This window comes from Scheffersomyces amazonensis, assembly GCF_036850825.1.
Source record: "Scheffersomyces amazonensis strain UFMG-HMD-26.3 chromosome Unknown RJT21scaffold_2, whole genome shotgun sequence".
In the NCBI taxonomy this organism is placed as follows: domain Eukaryota; kingdom Fungi; phylum Ascomycota; class Pichiomycetes; order Serinales; family Debaryomycetaceae; genus Scheffersomyces; species Scheffersomyces amazonensis.
The window spans coordinates 649,213-669,166 of NW_027042742.1; the positions used below are offsets into that span (position 1 = coordinate 649,213).

A 19,954-nucleotide genomic window follows, 5' to 3' on the forward strand; every position below is an offset into this window, starting at 1 on the left:
GATGAAGAAATAAACGTATCCCCAAATTATATCGCAGCTCATACCCTCTTACAACTGAGTAGACGTAGAATATTCTGCTGTTCCAAGCTTCCTCTGATGAATCTTGAGCCACGACAGAAGGAACCTATAGGTAATACCTTAATTTGTATTAAGTGGGAGAATAGAGTGAATCTAGATCGTTTCAAGGATTGAGTGATTAAGATAAAATAACTGTTCGGTTTTTCTCTCATCAAAAGCTATTGTAAAGAAAAGCTTGGATTCTGTAGATTAAATAGATTAAATTGCACTAAAAGTACTGCAATTACATCTACTGACATGATTATCGATAACTGGTAAGATTCTTGTTTTGGCCCAGAACTCTTCTCGCTTATTTCATACAATGTTTGCATCCTCTCTACCAAACATAAACCTCTATCTCTGTTTGAGAGTTCCACATTTAATTTTGTTTTCTAAACACAAAGATATAGACACTCAACAGATGCATATATTCCGATGTGAATCTCAAAATAATCACCTCCTATGATATGCATTGTATTACAACCATTATTTCGTTCAGGTGTTGGGACGAAAATAAATAACAAAATGAAATGAGAATTATTTTTGTTACCTAAATCTTCTATGGCTCATCAATATTAACAGTAAACTTGATAGCTGGTTATCATGGACATAAAATAAAGGTGCTGAATTACCATCACTAATATCTTCAGATATGCAGGTTCATGCAATCATTTTACTATTTTAGGTGCTTGGTACACGACTACGGTGTTACAGATCTAGCACAGATTTGTGACCTAATACTGGAATGTGTAAAAATCTCCATAAAAATATTCAACCCATGGATAATGTTTCAGACATGTTTCAGATATTCAGATGCAAGAAATATATAAGAGGCGGAATATTCTAGTTTTTCAGCAATTTGACCAAATATTATTCTATATTCAGCACAACAACATTTAAGAGAAGCAGCCCGATATGAGCCAACAAGCATCATCACCACAGAAGACAGCGGTAGTCAGTTCAGAAAAAGTAGTTGTCGGAAGTTCTAGAAAGACTGAAAGGATTGAGAATGATGTTGATATTTCTAAGAGACTTCGCCAAAGGGCTAAAACGTCAGCGGCTTCTTACATCGATTTAGATACAATTCAAAAGTCTACAAGATTTGTTATTGATCGTTTATTCAATACACCAGATTACAACTTTTTTGGAGACAAGGAACAAGAAGAAGAACTAAACAATTCATGGTCACAGTTCATTGAAACATTACCAAAAGAAACTGACGCTGCTTCCAAATTGAAAAGGAACAGAATGAAGATGGCATTCGTGGCAGCGAACTATCATGTCATTTCCTCGAAGAATCCAAGCTCCAAGTTAGACAAGGATTATGTTGCCAGCTTGCAATATCGAAAGGATCTTGATTCTATCTACCTGTTTTTGAAACTAGGGACATCTAAATTGTTGGATGAAACAGGGAAGCAACTTGAAGATGAAGAGCAGACGACTTTGGAGAACATGGTATTGAATTTGTTTAAAATAGCAATTATTTTGTCACTTCCTGTACCACTATTGGATGCCCCTGAAAGGGAGCTGGAGCAGTCAGAAAATGACATAAATCAAGGAATAACAGCATCAGCTCAGCTGCTACGTTTAGTAACAAATTATGTCAGTAGAGCAACAATCTTTGATACGTATTTCCAAATCAATCCACTGCCTGTGGAAAACTTTGATGAGGAATTTATAAATGGTATTTTCAGAAATCTCATAATTGATTTTGAATTTTTATTGACAGTTACACCTGTTTTGCAATCGAATGGATTTAAATTCGACTATATAAATGAATCGATAGTTTCAGATATCGTGAGAATTTACACTTTATTTCCAGTGACTAGTTTGGTGCCAAGTGAAGAACCTCTACCGCAACATAGTGTGTTTTCTAAAGTAAGAACAGACTTCGCATTAATCATTGAAAAAGATGATAAATGGTTTCAGGTACCAGTGGAGATTAAGCCAACAGGGATATTGAAAGCGTTCCAACAAAGAAACGATGAAAGAAATAACACAACTTTCCTTGACTTGTTCAACCAGGTAGTGTATCAGATGATTACTTTTAAGTCACGATTAGGGTTTGCTATAGACCGGTATTGTGTGCTTATAATAGAAATCGATAAGGATGCTGAATATAACCGAGAAAATAATATTGACGGGGCTGTATACCAGTTAAAGTGCCGTATGGATTGCTTCAATTTATTCGAGTCGAAATTTAACGTCAAAGCCTTCATGGTTGCATTATGTAAACAATATTTTTCAAGTGTTTCTCGAAACGATGAAAGTAAATTAGAAGAACTATTCAAAACGTTGGAAATGACCGAAGAAGATAAAGAAAGGAATAGAGAATGGCAAGTTGGATTCGTGAGACAGGAATGGGCATCAACTTTCAGTAACTACTCGCTACAGGGTAAAGAATATGTGCACAACCAGTATCGTTGCCTTAGTATACCAAAGGATTGTTATGAGGCAAAAAGGACTCTCAGATATAGTTCTAAACTCAATGAGAAGGATTTCAATATTGTGCAGTCGAATATCAGGCCAGAAGTTAAAATAGAGAACAAATACTTCTCTCAAGTTGGTGTAGTGAAATGCATCACCAAAAGTGTAAATATCGATTTGAAAAAGCGATTGGTTTTGAAGGTGTACAATCCGTCACGCAGTCCGTCGCGAGGTATATTACCTCGTCGTGCCTTTCTCAGTGCATATGAATTTGCTCTAAGTATGTTTTTACTTGAAGTAAGGGCATATAGAGCGTTGGGAGTACGCCGCAGTGGAAAGAATCTGGGACAAAAGAATTACATTCCTCGATTGTATCAATTTGGATATTGTGAATGGAAGGGATATAGTCAGTTCCAGGGTTTTTATTTACTTATAGAGTATAAAGACAACCACACTCTGTCATTGTCAGCACCCGTTCTTTTTAAGAAGAGCTTGGAATCCCTTGACATAATTCATCAAAAAGGGTTTCTACACGGAGACATCCACCAAGGGAACTTCTTTTATTCAAAAGAAGATGATGTTGTTTACTTCATTGATTTTGGATTGCTGCGTCCGACTAAATTAAGTGATTTCAATTCACAACAGACAGACGACCTAGTATATAAAGAAATCCTAAAATTAGGTAAGGCATGTCACGCTGAAAAGCTTGCTCAAGATGTCGTAAAAGACCGTAAATCAAAGAAGGAGGAAACAAAGAAGGAGGAAACAAAGAAGCCGAATTCAAAAAAACAGAGAATATCTTAATCGATTTAGAGTATATAGTAGTATCTTGATTTGTTAGTTATTTTGAATACATGTGTGTATACCAGCGCAAAACCAGTCAAATACTGCATAAAACACGACGCATAACTATATACAGGTGATTGCAAAAAAAAAAAATTTAGGCATAATATACAAAATTAGAGTGTATTTAGTCTTTGTTTCCGTACTAAGCCAACAGAAGAAGTATATATATCTAAATGCGTGGATTTTTCACCTATATTAAGCAGTAGAGAAAAGAAAGATTGAGGCATGGATGTGCGTAGGTTAATTTTAAGTTAATAATTATTAGTACATGAATTATATACATCTATATAATAAAAAGGGATTTAACGATCGGGATTTAAATTATAATCAAACCAACCTAAAAAGTCATCGTCTTGAATGTTGTCATTATTTATCCAGCCATTAGATTGTTGCTGAAAGAAGTTATCTAATTGATCAGCCACTATATTACCATCAGCATTTGGACCAGTAATAAATGGAATTGGTGTAGGTGGAATATTTTGTTGTAGATGTATTTGATCAGAACCAGGGAGGAACATTGGTTGATCGATTTTTGGAGGTTGTTGGGTTTGAGATTGAGATTGAGATTGAGATTGTAGTTGATGTAAAGGTGCGAATGATTGGTTTTGCGATATTTGAGGAGTGAATTGATTTATATGAGGTGGAGGTAATTGTTGAATAGGTGCTTGAGATTGGACTTGTATTTGAGATTGAGGTTGTGTTTGAGATTGTAACAGTGGAGCTCTTACTTTTGGAGGTAGTCTTTCTGTAGGTGGTTGAATGGATTCTTCTGGCTTTGGAGTAGGAGATCCTACTTCCCGTTTGAGTAAATTATCATTAATACTTCCAGTAGCTTCCAACATGGAAAGTGGTATACCATTGATCTCCAATGGTTTATTCATAGTGGCAGCATTCAGCTTGGCTTGAGATAAAGCTTGATCTGTAGGAATTAAAGTAGTAATTGTAGTACCATTAGGAGTTATTGTTGTCATGGTTTTAAAATCATCTTTGGTAATTTGATTATAAAATGGTAATGGAGCAGGTCTTCTACCACCAAAACTATCTTCCAAATTTGGTTTACTAGCAGTGGTGGACTTATTCTTATCCAATAAGGTCCTTCTTCTTGCTTCATGAACACACCAAACTAAATCATAAAACAATGAAGCAGTTAAATGAGATCTCATTCGACTAATAATACTACCTCCAGCATCTGAATCATCATTTATAAGAATATCAGGATATGTATACAAAACAATATTAAGATTTTCCAATACTTTTGCATTCCTTGAAATATCATTTTGTAAATCTTTCCAAGAAGATAAAGTATTTCTAAACAATCTATGAACAGTTACAATAGATTGTCTTGAACTATCAACATATTTATCTAATAAATATTTAGACAAATGTAATTTGAATAATAATAATACTGAATAACTTAATGATTGTCTAACATAAATAGGTAATTCAATAAGCAGAATATTATTATTAATCATTTGTGATGTAATAGTAACAATTCTAGTAGCTGATAAATATGATGAACTAACATATTTAACTTGATCTTCAATTGGAGTACCTGGTAAGAAAGCAAAAACACAAATCATTAATTTAATATAATGATAATAGACTTCAATAGCTGAACCTTCTACTATATTTAATTTAAATTTTAATCGTTCTAATTCTCGATCCAAAATATTTAATGAAGCAGCTCTATTCAGAGGTTCCAATAATCCATCTGGTCTTGTAACAGATATTCCCATTACATTAACTAATTTACATTGGAAAATAGCTAATGAAATTAAACATCTAAAATCTTTTGGTAATGATTGATCAACTCGAGCATTTTCTAATAAATAATCAGTAGTATTAATAGATGGAGGTAATCCTAAAGTAGATGACCAAAATTGTTCACAAAAGAAAACTGCTAACCAAGATCTTGTTCTCCATTTTTCAGCATCAGGTCCAAGACTAACTTGAGTTCTAGTAAATTCTTGAATGAATTTACCACCTCTATGTAATCCAAGTTGTAATGATAAATTTTTAGCTAACCCTATGAAACGATAAGAACAATCATCTAAAACTTTCTCATTAGGTAATGGCCAGATAGAAAGAATTATAAGAGCTTGAATAACATGAGTAGATCTTGGAGTTCGTATCCAACAAGTTTCAATAGCCAATTGTTTGATAAGGGATGCTAAAGACATATAAAGAGTTGGTTCTGGTTCAGATAGAGAAGCCGTTAAGATTACTGCCCAGAATAATAATTGAGATCTATGATATAATTCTGTTGCAGATTTGGAAGTAATTATAGGTAAAAATGGTAATCTTTTAGTCATAAAAGTTTCATGTAATTCATCAGCCTTTTGTAAAGGTAATTTAACATCTCCAAGGATAAATTCAGACATTTCTTTAATTTCAAATTCATTAGATTTAATATTAGGAGTATTTTGATTAGATATAGGAGAATTATCTGAATTTTCTTGTAATATATGAGGTAACAGACTTCTACCTAATTGTGTATTACTAACCGAATCATTCAATTGAGATCCTGGTGACAAATTGTAAGCTGCCGAGAATGATTGAGGTGATTGATCAAATCTGAAATTTACCGGTGACATCATATCATTTGTTGATAAAGCTCGGGGTGTACCGGAAGTAATTGAACTTGTATGAATAGGATATTGATTAATTGATTGTGATTGAGGTTGCAGCTGTTGTTGTAAATAATTTAAGTTATGTTGATTTAAAGCTTGAGTTAATAATGATTCATTTTTAGTAAGCATTTCAATCTTTGCTTTTAATTCATCTACATCACTTTTAAGAGATTGAATTTGTGATCCCTTTTTGGGTCTAAATTCAGGATCTATTTCACATTTTAAACCCATCTTATCACATCGTTGACATGGACTTGGATAATTATCTGATGCATTACATTTGATTTTATGTTGACGACAAAATGTACATGAAGTTACAGGTCTATGACCAGATTGCTTGGAGCGATCTGGATTAGAAACAACTTCTGATATTGATTTCTTTTGACGTTTAGAATCTCCTCCAACATTGATATTGCTACCAACCATATTGATATTAGAACTGCCTGAAATAGAAGACTTTGTCTTTCTTCTACCATTAGGAGTACCTATATTTGATATACCAGGAGATGGAGTTTGTGCTGGGATAGGTGAAGGTTTAGGTAGAATCGATTTCATTTTCGATTTCTCCATGATTGATATAGGGTATCAATTATAAATAATTATATTGATGATAGGGAGTTCTACTCTTTTGGAACAGGAACTATAATGAATGAGACCACTTAACTAGTTCATAAAAGTTAAAGTCTAAAAGAATTACTATATTATATAATTAATGGTCCAGACCCTGATGTTTAATTAATTAATTCCGCGGGGACTGTCGAGTGAATTTTTTAGCTACTTCTATAAATTACTTGAATGTAATCACACCAAAGTGAACAACAGTAAAATTACCAAACTAGATAATATAAAATATAAGTGGTTAGAATATAAAGTCTACTAAATTAGGAATTATAGTTATTAAACTCGAAGGAAAAAGTAAAAGACAAAGCTATAGGTGGGAAGTCGTGCGTCAAGCTCAATAACTGATGAAAAAGATAAAAATTTTCATGCCTGTGCGGCTCATCCCCATCCACGACCATAAAACTACTTTTAATGTTACTGATCGTTTAGATAATTTTTAAGGATGATTCACAAAACGCATTATTCCATTCCAAAGACGGAAGTGCATTGCTTAATGAGGCAATTATTACATTATTTTATTACATTCTTGTATATAGTATTAGTTAGTTGCATAGTTTCGTTTTCGTAGTTTCGAAGTTTCTATATTATTTTATCCTCTATCCCCCACCGAGATTCAAATTCAATTTCAGTTTCATTTCTATGTCTCTTTTGAATGACTCAGCACCTGAATTTGTTGTTACAGCTTTGATATATATTTACTGCTAGCCGAAATTATGTTCGCATGACTCGTATGCACCAAACTTTCTTGACAAAGATACGTTATACTTTCATATTTATGTTGATCTATACATTCTATTGTTTTCTGATTTAAGCTTTTTTCTTCATTTATACTACAAAGCTATGGTCCCGAAAACAGCCGATATATTAGAGCCTTTGAGTAGTAAATTTTTATCACAATAATGGTTTTTGGTTTCTGATGAATAACAAGAATATTTTATACAATAATACTATTGGTTTAGGCATAAATTTTTCATGTGCATAACATTCCATTCTCATTTGTTCTATTTCTTTATAGTTCGACTATTTATGACAACCCATGCTCATTGATGTAAATAGTGCATTAGTACAATTTAGCTGTGGGTCATATCATTTTTGTTTGTACTATTAATTTTATAAACCAGACCATTAGAGAATTATCAGTAGAATATTCAATCTCTCTATGTGGCTTTGGTGTGAACACCAACTTAAAACAATTTAATCACCGAACTCATTAAATAATACCGATTCGTATATGCATAGATTTGTTATCTACGGTGATTACATAAGCCGGCTTTTATTGAAAAATAACTATCCAAATGGTAATTACACCAAGTAATATAACATTATTAAATTATAGGGATTAATGTAAATAAGAATGGAAACTGGTCAGTATATATGTTCACATGAAAATTGTGGAAAATCGTTTTCTAGAAAGGACTACTTAATTAGACATCAAGTTAACCATACAAATACTCGACCATATGGATGTCTGCAATGTAATCAAAGCTTCACTCGAAGTGATTTACTTGAAAAGCATTACAATTCTAAAACCCACAGAAAGAAGAAACTCGATTTATTTGTCAGACATGAAGAAATGGGTGATGTTAAGAGATTAAAGGTTCAGGAACCATTTTCTAGTTTTGAATTATGCGAAAGTAATTATATCCCCACACCAGAATCAAGAATAGATAATGATTTACCTTCAAATTCGGTTGGAAATTATTTATGGCTCTTTGAAGATCAATTGGAAGACTTTGAGACATCATTTTCGAGTACACCTGATTTAGCTGAACCTACTAGTAATTATAAATCAACCGATAGATCAGTTCATAATGGATCTAATGATAATTCAGAGAAGAAACGTTTAAATAAAGTTAAACATGAAGAGATTTTTAATTTATTAAAAATGGTAGAATTCCAAAAATTTTCAACAAAGAGACTTAATTATTTTTTGGATTTATACTGGGAACATTTTAATCCAATTTTCCCACTTCTTCATTATTCAACTTTTGAACCGGATGAAACTGACCTTTATTTAATAACGATTATGATCAATATAGGTATGGCACATTCACCGATTCAAGACGAATATGAAATCTCTGTTCAAATGGCAAAAGTATATAGAAGGCTAATATTTGATGCAGTTGGTGATAAAGTTGTATTACCATTATCATTAATGCAAGCTTTACTATTTCATAATTTTATGTGTAAATATTATGGAGATAAACTAACTTATGAAATGGCACAACTATTTCATGGTACAAATGTTAACTTCTTACGGTTTACAGGATACTTTGATGAATTAAAAGAACCAACTATAATTAAATTTGAAGATTCATATCAAAATAATAAAGCAATTGAACAATGGCATACTTGGATTCATTATGAGACTTGTAAGAGAACTGCCTATTTTGCATTCATTTGTGATTCCCAACATGGAACTTTATTTAAACATCAGGCTTTATCTGCTTTTGCTTTAAAAATTGATTTGCCATGTACGGATGCTGTTTGGAATGCTAATGATGCTGAAAAGTTTCAAGCTGAGTACTTCAGACAGCCTCATGGATTATTATTTTTAAGGCCTAAATTAAAGCTTGAATCTGATGAAATAAATAAGCAAGTAGTTGCAAGTGGGCCTTCGATGCAACTGGCTAAATCAGGTGGAGAATGGCCGAGCTTTTTATGGAGTATGAGATCAATGATGCTACTGTATAAAGAAGATCAAAAAGAATATTCAATGGATTGTTATTCACAATTCTCACGATTTATAATCTTGCACGGTCTTATTAGTATTTGCTGGGATATGAGATGGAGAGGTTTATTTGATTTAGGTATAGTATCAAAGAAGAAATTAAATGATTTATCGGGGAAATTACAACGAGCCTTTACTAATTGGAGAGGATATCTTAATTTACACATTGCCAATGCCAATGATTATGCAACAGGTAATAGTCGAAAATTGAATTCAACTGTTACATTAAATGATTATGGCCTTACAAGAATATTTTGGGCTAATATAACATCATTTCAATTAGCTTTAATTTCTTTATATGCAGATACTGCTTCAATAGTTAAATTTGCCAATGATTATCTCATTTCCAATGAGTTGGATCCATTTAAGTTTGGATCCAGTAGAAACCATCAGTTAATTGAGTCATGGGCTCGGTCTAATAATGGAATACAATCTGTTAATGCTGCTTCAAGTTTCATAAGAATTTTATTGAGTAGTGATAGTTCTGTAATATCTTCAATTCCTCATATTCCTTGGACATTATTTATATCATGTTTAGTGATATGGAGTTTTGAGATAAAGAGAGATTGTCCTGATGGATTACAAAAGCGTGGCCCATTTGAATTATCATATTTCAAATATACTATGAAGCCAAATGATGTGCTTGATGAACAAATGTCACGGAAAGATTCAATGGAATATATTTCATTAATTCTTGATGAATCAGTAGAATTAACAGATGCGGCAGAAGCATTTTGGAAACGTCAACAATTAGTAATCGGAATAGTGGCATATGGTTTAATTTATTTAAAACAAATTAAATGGAAATATACTAGTGAGTTAACTAAAACTTTAAATGGGATACTAGAGAGGTATCAGAATTATTATTAAAATATAGAAAATAGAAATAAGTAATTAAATGGTAAGGATCGTATAAAACAACTATTCAACTCTAATCAAAACTCATTAAAAAGGACTTGGAATCTCTAGACAAAACTGCATGCAATTACACCGATTCAGATATGCAAATGCATGCACAACAAGGTGCTTGAACTATTGTGTTACAGTTATAGCACGGATTTTAAAGCCCATTAAAAAATAGTTTCTGATATTCAGATGCAAGAGGTCTATAACAGGTAGTATATTCTGCACAATTTTGACCAAATATTATACTATATTCAGTACAATAACATCTAGGAGAAACAGCCTGATAATAGATATGAGCCAACAAGCATCACCACCACAGAAGACAGCGGTAGTCAGTTCAGAAAAAGTAGTTGTCGGAAGTTCCAGAAAGACTGAAAAGGTTGAAAGTGACGATGAGTTGCTTGACATAGATTCCAAAGAAGAGACAGCGGAATATTACATCGATTTAGAAAGAATACAAAAATCTACAAGGTTTGTTATTGATCATTTACTCAATACACGGAATTACAACTTTTTTGGAGACAACGAACAAGAAAAAGACCTAAATAATTCGTGGTCACAGTTCATTGAAACATTACCAAAAGAAACTGACGCTGCTTCCAAATTGAAAAGTAACAGAATGAGGATGGCATTCGTGGCATCGAACTATCATGTCATTTCCTCGAAGAATCCAAGCTCCAAGTTAGACAGGGATTATGTTGCCAGCTTGCAATATCGAAAGGATCTTGATTCTATCTACCTGTTTTTGAAACTAGGGACATCTAAATTGTTGGATGAAACAGGGAAGCAACTTGAATATAAAAGGAAGATGACTTTGGAGAACATGGTATTGAATTTGTTTAAAACAGCAATTATTTTGTCACTTCCTGTACCACTATTGTCCGAAAATGACAAAAATGTATCAGCATCAGCTCTGGTACGTTCAATATCAAAATATACCAATAAAGCAACGATCTTCAATACACATTTCCAAATCAATCCACTGCCTGTGGAAAACTTTGATGAGGAATTTATAAATGGTATTTTCAGGTATCTCATAATTGATTTTCAATTTTTATTGAAAGTTAGCCCTAAGATGCGGTTTGAAGACGAAGTCACGTACATAAATGAAGCGATAGTTTCAGATATGGTGAAAAGCTACACTTTATTTCCAGTGACTAGTTTGGTGCCAAGTAAAGGGCCTACACTGCAATATTACGTATTTTCTAAGGTAAGAGCAGACTTCGCATTAATTATTGAAAAAGATGATAATCGGTTTCAGGTACCAGTGGAGATTAAGCCAACAGGGATATTGAAAGCGTTCCAACAAAGAAACGATGAAAGAAATAACACAACTTTCCTTGACTTGTTCAACCAGGTAGTGTATCAGATGATTACTTTTAAGTCACGATTAGGGTTTGCTATAGACCGGTATTGTGTGCTTATAATAGAAATCGATAAGGATGCTGAATATAACCGAGAAAATAATATTGACGGGGCTGTATACCAGTTAAAGTGCCGTATGGATTGCTTCAATTTATTCGAGTCGAAATTTAACGTCAAAGCCTTCATGGTTGCATTATGTAAACAATATTTTTCAAGTGTTTCTCGAAACGATGAAAGTAAATTAGAAGAACTATTCAAAATGTTAGAAATGACCGAAGAAGATAAAGAAAGGAATAGAAAGTGGCAAATTGATTTCGTGAGACAGGAATGGGAATCAACTTTCAATAACTACTCGCTACAGGGTAAAAAGGCATATATGCACAACCAGTATCGTTACCTTAATATACCAAAGGATTGTTATGAGGCAAAAAAGACTCTCAGATATAGTTCTAAACTCAATGAGAAGGATTTCAATATTTTGCAGTCGAATATCAGGCCAGAAGTTAAAATAGAGAACAAATACTTCTGTCAAGTTGGTGTAGTGGAATGCATCACCGAAAGTGTAAATATCGATTTGAAAAAGCGATTGGTTTTGAAGGTGTACAATCCGTCACGCAGTCCGTCGCGAGGTATATTACCTCGTCGTGCCTTTCTCAGTGCATATGGATTTGCTTTAAGTATGTTTTTACTTGAAGTAAGGGCATATAGAGCGTTGGATGTACGCCACAGTGGAAAGAATCTGGGACAAAAGAATTACATTCCTCGATTGTATCAATTTGGATATTGTGAATGGCAGGAAGTTACTCAGTTCCAGGGTTTTTATTTACTTATAGGGTATAAAGACAACGACACTTTGTCATTGTCAGAACCCGATCTTTTTAAGAAGAGCCTGGAATTCCTTGACAAAATTCATGTAGAGAAGTTCTTTTATTCGCAAAAGGATGAGGATGCTTACACCATCGATTTTGGATTGCCGAGTCCGACTAGATTAAAGGATTTCAATTCAAATAAGATAGAACAAGATCAAGATGTCATACGATTATACAAGGCATGTGAAGTGGAACAGCTAGCTCCTGATGTCATACAAGGGGGTAGATATTCAATGATGCCGAAATCCAAGAGACAGAGAATATCTTAATCGATTTAGAGTATATAGTGTCTCGTTTTGTTAGTTATGTTGAATACATATTAGGTATATATAAGCGGTACCATTCGGAGCTGCACTATTAACATTACCTTATACTATACACAACACAATTAAGCTAGTACCACAGCGTCAAACTTGCCCATGTTTTCGGATGAGGAACAGATGCATAAAAAGGAGTGTTCGTATTTCGGTAATCTTGATCTACAGGTTACATAAATCCTCATCAAAGTTTCAATCTGCTCCAGCTTTGCGTAAAATATATACAAATGCTGCAAAATACCTAAATATACTTAAGAAAACAGTCAGTTCTATATGAAGGATGAGTAAAAGAGAGCAAGAAAATAGTACATATAATTAAATGATAAGGAGTAGAAAATAAACGATCTATTAGAATTCTTATTAGACTTTATAACCTAACTAAACTTCTTCTTTAACAATATTCTTTTCAGTAACAACCAAATTTTCATACAGTATATCAGTATCACTTTCTGGAGTTATTTCAGAGTATGGTGTAAGTCCCAATTGGGAACATTCTTCAGCAGTGTATGTGTCAAACTTATCTGCAGTATCCATGTCAAATATATTCTTAGGAGGGAATACATAATTTGCAGCAACATTTAAACTAAAAGCAATTGCAAATCCAAACATACAATTACCTTGATAATAATTAAGTATACCAGTACTCATTGAAATTGAAGGATTAGCTCCATGAATTAAACCAGGAAGGCCTGGAGTAGAAGCGATAAAAAATACAACAAATGTTTTAATATTAACCCCTTTCCAATACCAAAAATTACCATCTGGATTGAAAGTGTATAAATCAGAAAGTTTTAATTTTGTCTTTCTCACTACCCAGAATTCAGACACAAGAATTCCAATAATTGGCGACATGAAAACAGAAAAAGATGACATAACAGTAACAAAAGTGGATGAAGTATTATAGAATAACCATGGTTGGATGACCCAAGAAAGTAATGAAGTTATAATAGCACCTCTCCTAATATTAATGTATTTTGGAAATAAACCAGCCATATCCATACCACCAGCCATACCATTACCAATTAAATTTAATGCAAGTTGGGATGCAAGAAAACAAATTCCAGCAAAGAAAGCTCCAGCTCTTGATTTTGGACTGTAATCATCAATTAACCATTGCTCGGCAATTTTATTTGGCATCCAAATAGCTTCACCGTATAATTCAGTAGTAGCTGAAGCAGAAAAAATACCAAATAATGGTACAATTGTACCTAAAGCGACAACACCAACAACAGTTGGTGCAATACTAATCCATTTAGTTCTTGAAAATCTTGTGAAATCGCATTGATTTGTAACACCAGCCGATAAAGATCCATACCATGAAGTTATACCATAAATCCATGCCCAAGCATGGTCTGATCTAGAACTAAAAGTTGATTTTGCCGAGAATAATGGACCGACACCTCCATTGTGGCTGATCAGCCAAATAAATGTACCAAGCATTCCAAAAAATGTAGCTGCAGATGAGAATTTAAGTAATGGACTTAATTTCTCTGGTTTCACGCATAATAATGGAATGGAAATTAATTGAAAAATTAAGAAAGAAATTAAATCTCTAGTAGACATATTAACAGAAGCTGGGAAAGTATTTTTCATATTCAAGTAGCTTTCTGACCATGAACTAAAAATTAGACCCAAACATAATCCACCCATCCATGCTTGACTGGCATACCACACAATACTTAAAATTGTTCTGATTGCGATTCCAAAATAACTTCCTTTAATACCGAAAATAAGCCTTTGCGAAACGGTAAATCCAACATGGTAATAATATCCTGGAGCGGAATTGAAGATTGCTAATGATGCAATAATACAATTTCCGACTAAAACTATACCCATAGTTTCTCCCACATTTAAACCAATAGATAACAATGAAGCAGCACCTGACCACGTTGAAATACAACATTCAGAAACTGCCCAATAACTCACAAATGAGAAAAACCCCCATAAACGTCTATGAGGACCCATAGGAATTAAATCTTTATTTCTTAAGAAATCAACTGTACCTATTTCGCCTTCAGGTCTAACCTGAAGCCATTTAACAATCGCCATATTTATTAATGGTTTAGTAATTACAAAATTTATTTTTAACTATATATTTTAATCAGAGCCTATAAATACAAAATTTTGAAATAAGAACCTGAAATATAAAACTATATATATATGTATAATTAATTTATAATCAGAGCCACTGTATCTATAATCACCTTTATTTCAAGTAAAAAGAATAATCTGTGGATGTATAACCACGATATTAAGAGACATAAATTCCGCTATTTGTTATCAACAGAAAACAGAAAAGTGTAAACGAATTTGGTACCTCTCCACCAGAAAAATAATTGTGCAACCGTAAATACAATTCTCTATTGGGTAATTGCCGCGATAAGCTTTTACACAAAAATATTTAACAGCCAAAATGCGGGAGTTCTCCACCAGTATATAGATGAAAAATGAGTTGATTTATTACTAATACAACAATATAATTTTCCATTGTCCCTCCCTGATGGAGAGATCAACAATCATTCCTTACCAAATGACAGATACCTAAAATGGTTGATAGAACTTAAATTAATCCTTTTTAAACTAATATCATTTCCCTAATTGATTAATAATTATTTTTTATTTGAATTAATCTAAATAAGTTATCTTTAAGAAATAATCAACGACTATCATGAGTTTATTGATAGGTATTGATGTTGGTGGAACCAATACAGATTCTGTTTTATTAGACCCTACTAAAAGTAAAGAAAGCAACCGTGGTGTATTAGCTTGGAATAAATCTAATACTACTTCGGATGTATCTAACGGTATCGAATCAGCTATTAAATCATTATTTGAACAAGTTCCTAATGTTAAAAAGGAAGAAATTTTGGCTGTGACCATTGGTACTACACATTTTATTAATGCTGTTATTGAAAAGGATAAAGCTAGATTGGATAAGGTTGCCGTCTTAAGATTATGTGGTCCATATTCAAGAACAACGCCTCCGTTTGCTGATTTTCCTTCTGGATTGAAAAGTATTTTAAATGGATATATTGGTTTCCTTGATGGTGGTCATTATGTACATGGTGATGAGGTACAGCCCATCAATGAGGCTGAGGTTTTAGAACATTGCCAAAAGATTAAGGAATTGAGATTGAAATCAGTTGTCTTGGTTGGTCAATTTTCTCCAATGGTCAATGATCATGAAGACGAAGTTGAAAAAATTATTGCAAAGGCTTTACCTGATATTTCAATAGTTAAATCGTATGAAATTTCTGGCTTGGGATTTTTGGAACGTGAAAACGCAGCTATTTTGAATGCTGCCATTTTAAGATTTGCTAAGAAAGTAATTATATCTTTTAATGCTGCTGTTCAAAGAATTGGTCTTACCTGTCCGGTATTATTAACGCAAAACGATGGTACAATTTTATCTTCCCATATTGCTAGGAGAATTCCAATTAGTACCTTTTCATCTGGTGCAACTAATTCTATGAGAGGGGCTTCTTTCTTATGTGCGGGTGAAGATGAGCTTAAAGATACTTCGGTTATTGTAGTTGATGTTGGTGGAACTACAACTGATGTAGGTATTTTGTTACACACGGGATTTCCAAGACAAGCTGCCTCTCATTCATTGGTTGGTGGAGTAAGAATGAACTTTTCCATGCCCCATGTTGAAAGTATCGGTCTTGGTGGTGGGTCTATTGTTAGAATTTCAAATGAAGAAGTATCTGTTGGCCCTGATAGTGTTGGTAATGAAATACTCAAAAGATCTATCATCTGTGGAGGTGACACAGTTACTGCCACTGATGTAACTATCGCTTTTAATGGTAGTATCTATGATGATGTTAAAATTGGTAATTTCAACTTAGTAGATAAAACATTTGACCATTCAATTATGGAAAACTTTACCAAAGAAGTTACCCATAAGTTAGAGAAAGTTATCGATCGTATGAGAACTTCACCAGATCCTTTACCAGTATTATTAGTTGGAGGTGGTTCTTTCATTGTACCAAATGCACTTGAAGGAGCTCTGAAAGTATTGCGTCCTCCCTTTTACAATGTTGCTAATGCGATTGGTGCTGCAATGTCAAAGATCTCAGGATCAGTTCATACTATTAAGTTATTACCTCCTGATTCAATGTCTAAGGAAGATTTCCTTGAGAAATGTATAGAAGAAGCTAGAAGTCAAGCAATTCAAAGAGGTGCATTAAAATCTTCAATCACAGTTGTTGAATTGTCTCATGATCCTGTTCCCTATGTTCCAAATACTTATGAATTTCATGTCAAAGTAGTTGGTGATGTTGACTTTTCAAAACTTCAAAAAGCATTCAATTTCGATGACGCTACAAAGAGCACCATAGTCGAATCTGGTGGTGAAGTATTAAAAGATGTGACTGAAGCTGCTGAAGATTTCTCAATTGAAAATATTGATATTAACCAATATAAGCCCACGGTCAATGACAAAAGAGAATGGATTATCAATGAAATCGATTTAGAATTTCTTAGAATTGGTACTTACATTTTAGGTTGTGGTGGGGGTGGTACTCCTTATCCATCTTTCCTTGATATTCGTCACTTAGTTAGACAAGGGGAAATTTTAAAAGTAATTGATATCAAAGATATCAAAAATTACATTAAAGATGAAGGATCTATTATCCCGGTAGGGTTTGCTGGATCTCCAACCGTTGCAATTGAGCAATTAAAGAGTGAAGAGTTAGTACATGCTGCTCGTTCTTTAAGCAAGTTCATTGGTAAAACTCCTGAATTAGTTTATCCATTGGAAATTGGTGGTGGTAATGGGTTTACTGCTTTTGAAATTGCTGCAACATCAAGATTGAATATTCCAGTTGTTGATTGTGATTTAATGGGAAGAGCTTATCCAACGTTATGGCAAACAACAGCCAATGCATGTTTAGAGAATTTCAAGTATAGTCCCGCCGTTATCAGTAATGGTAATGGTAATACTATGATTATTAGTGAAACTGCAAGTAGTGTTATATTAGAAAAAGTTGTTAGAGTTTCTTTGACTGAATTAGGTACTCATGTTGGAAAAGTTTCATCACCAATGACTGAAGCACAAATCATTGCCGGCACAGTTCATAAATCAATATCATTAGCTTGGAGAATTGGAAAGGCTGTCGCATTGGCTAAACAAGAATTAGATATTGAGAACTTACCTTCTAGGATTATTGATTCAGTAGGTGGTCCTCAAGTTGGTAAATATTTATTCACAGGTAAAATTATTGATGTTAGTAGGAAATTATACAAGGGTCATGTTTACGGTGAAGTTGTTATAGAAGAAGATTCTCCTTCTAAGCGTCAAATGGTTATTCCATTTAAGAATGAAAATATTTACTGTAGTATTAGACAAGATAAAAATGATTCAGGAGAAATTGTTTGTTCAGTTCCTGATTTAATTACCGTCAATGAAGTTGATACTGGTGAAGCTGTTGGAACTCCAGATTATAAATATGGGTTAATGGTTTTTGTTCTTGGTATTTCTCCAAGTGACAAGTGGACCAGTACTCAAAAAGCACTTGATATCGGAGGTACCAAAGCCTTTGGATTCAATGATGTTGAATACAAACCCGTAGGCAAATATGTTGAACCAGTTTCCGTTATTGATGAGTACCATTTGTCATAGTTGCTTATTTAGAATTTTATAGAAGTGTAACTTTTACAAATAAACTATATTGAATTGGTCTTTTAAATGTATGTTTAAATATCAGAATTTAATAAACAAAGGGCGGACATATATTTTATTGATACATGAATATGGTTATATAAATACTGTAATATTTCTTTGCTACTGTAATAAGCATAGAATGGGCAGAACTGAACTTTTTACCGATATTATTGCTGCTGTATCCATTTCCAGGAACAAAAGCAGCATGCTGGAAATGCTGAATATGTTATTGTATAGAAACAAATTATTTTTCACTATCATCTTCAACACGAGGATCACCAATACCATCTTCATAAATAGCAAATACACATTCACTTTCTGGTAAGCAAGGACTATCATAAATTTTACAAATTCTAGTTTCAGCTCTACCCTTTTTAAATGATAATCTTGTTGTTGAACTATGAGCAATAATATTACCACCAATTGGCTTTTTAGGATCTGGATTATACATTGATGACATTCCATCTACTTGAGCTACAACTTGATTGGTTATAACCACAGCAATACCAAATTCATCAGCTAACCTTTGTAAAGTTCTCATGAATTTAGCAACATGAGTTTGTCTAGCACTTAATTCACCTCTTCCAGCATAATCTGTTCTATAAAGAGACATGATTGAATCGACAATTAAAAGAGAAAATCTTGATTCAGCCATCATTTGAGCTGCAAGACTAAGTAATTGTAATTGATGTTCTGCATTATAAGCTCTTGCATAGGCAACATTATCTAAACAATCACCAGGAACAAGACCATATCTTTGAGCAATTGATACTAATCTATTAGGTCTAAAAGTACCTTCAGTATCAATATAAAGACATTTACCTTCACCACCTCCCATATCAATTGGTAATTGACAAGTAACAGCTAAAGTATGACATAATTGAGATTTACCAGTTCTGAATTCTCCAAAGACTTCAGTAATTGAACCAGTTTCAATTCCTCCACCTAATAATGTATCTAATTGTTTTGAACCAGTTGTAAGACATATTAATTCTGATCTTCTTGAATGAAATTCACTTGCAGTTGTAAATCCTAAAGGAACTAATTTAGCTGCTTCAAGAGATATTTTTTCTGCTTTAGCTTCACTTATACCTTTAACTTCAGTAAGTTTTCTTTTAGGAGTATAAGCAATACTTTCAATAGTATGAAAACCATCAGCCTTTAATTTTTTAATATCACTTAATGAAATCCCATTACCTTCTAATCTTTCTATTAATAAGGGTCCTCCAATTTCATCATCATCTTCTTCCAAATGTGACAGATGATGATTCTCTTCCTGTATATCTCCTTGACTCATAATATGCCCTGGTATATATATAACTACTACACTACTATTACTACCAACTAATGTACTACTTGTACGTGTAATGATAGAGAGACGCGATTTAATCTTTTTGGTTTATTTGTTTACAATTTTGTATATACAGGCCAGACTGGGGGAGAGCAGATTGTCGCAAAAAAAATTGAACTTGAGGTTTTTGCGACACTCATTTAGACAAATGACAAGTATTTATTCGACA

The 19,954-nt window shown here is 33.2% G+C and overlaps 6 protein-coding genes across 6 annotated transcripts; 3 read left to right on the top strand and 3 right to left on the bottom strand. All coding sequences in view use genetic code 12, as the record gives it.

Moving 5' to 3' along the window:
- Positions 1–972: 972 nt before the first annotated feature.
- RJT21DRAFT_112462 (uncharacterized protein) lies at positions 973–3,288 on the top strand (the record flags this gene model as incomplete). Its single annotated transcript, XM_064880086.1, has 1 exon — positions 973–3,288. One exon carries the CDS (start codon positions 973–975, stop codon positions 3,286–3,288), a length of 2,316 nt encoding a protein of 771 aa, XP_064739251.1.
- Positions 3,289–3,632: 344 nt separating this feature from the next.
- On the bottom strand, positions 3,633–8,323 carry SEF1 (Sef1p; the record flags this gene model as incomplete). The annotated part of the gene is made up of 2 exons (XM_064882972.1): positions 3,633–6,524; positions 8,261–8,323. 2 exons carry the CDS (start codon positions 8,321–8,323, stop codon positions 3,633–3,635), a joined length of 2,955 nt encoding a protein of 984 aa, XP_064739252.1.
- A 2,187-nt stretch (positions 8,324–10,510) lies between these two features.
- Positions 10,511–12,721, top strand: RJT21DRAFT_1899 (uncharacterized protein; the record flags this gene model as incomplete). The annotated part of the gene is made up of 2 exons (XM_064883640.1): positions 10,511–11,247; positions 12,241–12,721. The coding sequence occupies 2 exons, from the start codon at positions 10,511–10,513 to the stop codon at positions 12,719–12,721; spliced, it is 1,218 nt and encodes a 405-aa protein (XP_064739253.1).
- Positions 12,722–13,111: 390 nt separating this feature from the next.
- On the bottom strand, positions 13,112–14,911 carry RJT21DRAFT_20151 (nucleobase cation symporter-1 family protein). Its single transcript, XM_064883690.1, has one exon. The coding sequence runs from the start codon at positions 14,816–14,818 to the stop codon at positions 13,148–13,150; it is 1,671 nt and encodes a 556-aa protein (XP_064739254.1). The 5' UTR covers positions 14,819–14,911; the 3' UTR covers positions 13,112–13,147.
- Positions 14,912–15,301: 390 nt separating this feature from the next.
- RJT21DRAFT_118560 (hydantoinase/oxoprolinase family protein) lies at positions 15,302–18,496 on the top strand. The gene has a single exon (XM_064881074.1). It carries the CDS (start codon positions 15,438–15,440, stop codon positions 18,390–18,392), a length of 2,955 nt encoding a protein of 984 aa, XP_064739255.1. The 5' UTR covers positions 15,302–15,437; the 3' UTR covers positions 18,393–18,496.
- On the bottom strand, positions 18,492–19,790 carry RAD51 (recombinase). The gene has a single exon (XM_064881075.1). It carries the CDS (start codon positions 19,729–19,731, stop codon positions 18,679–18,681), a length of 1,053 nt encoding a protein of 350 aa, XP_064739256.1. The 5' UTR covers positions 19,732–19,790; the 3' UTR covers positions 18,492–18,678.
- Between the last annotated feature and the right edge of the window lie 164 nt (positions 19,791–19,954).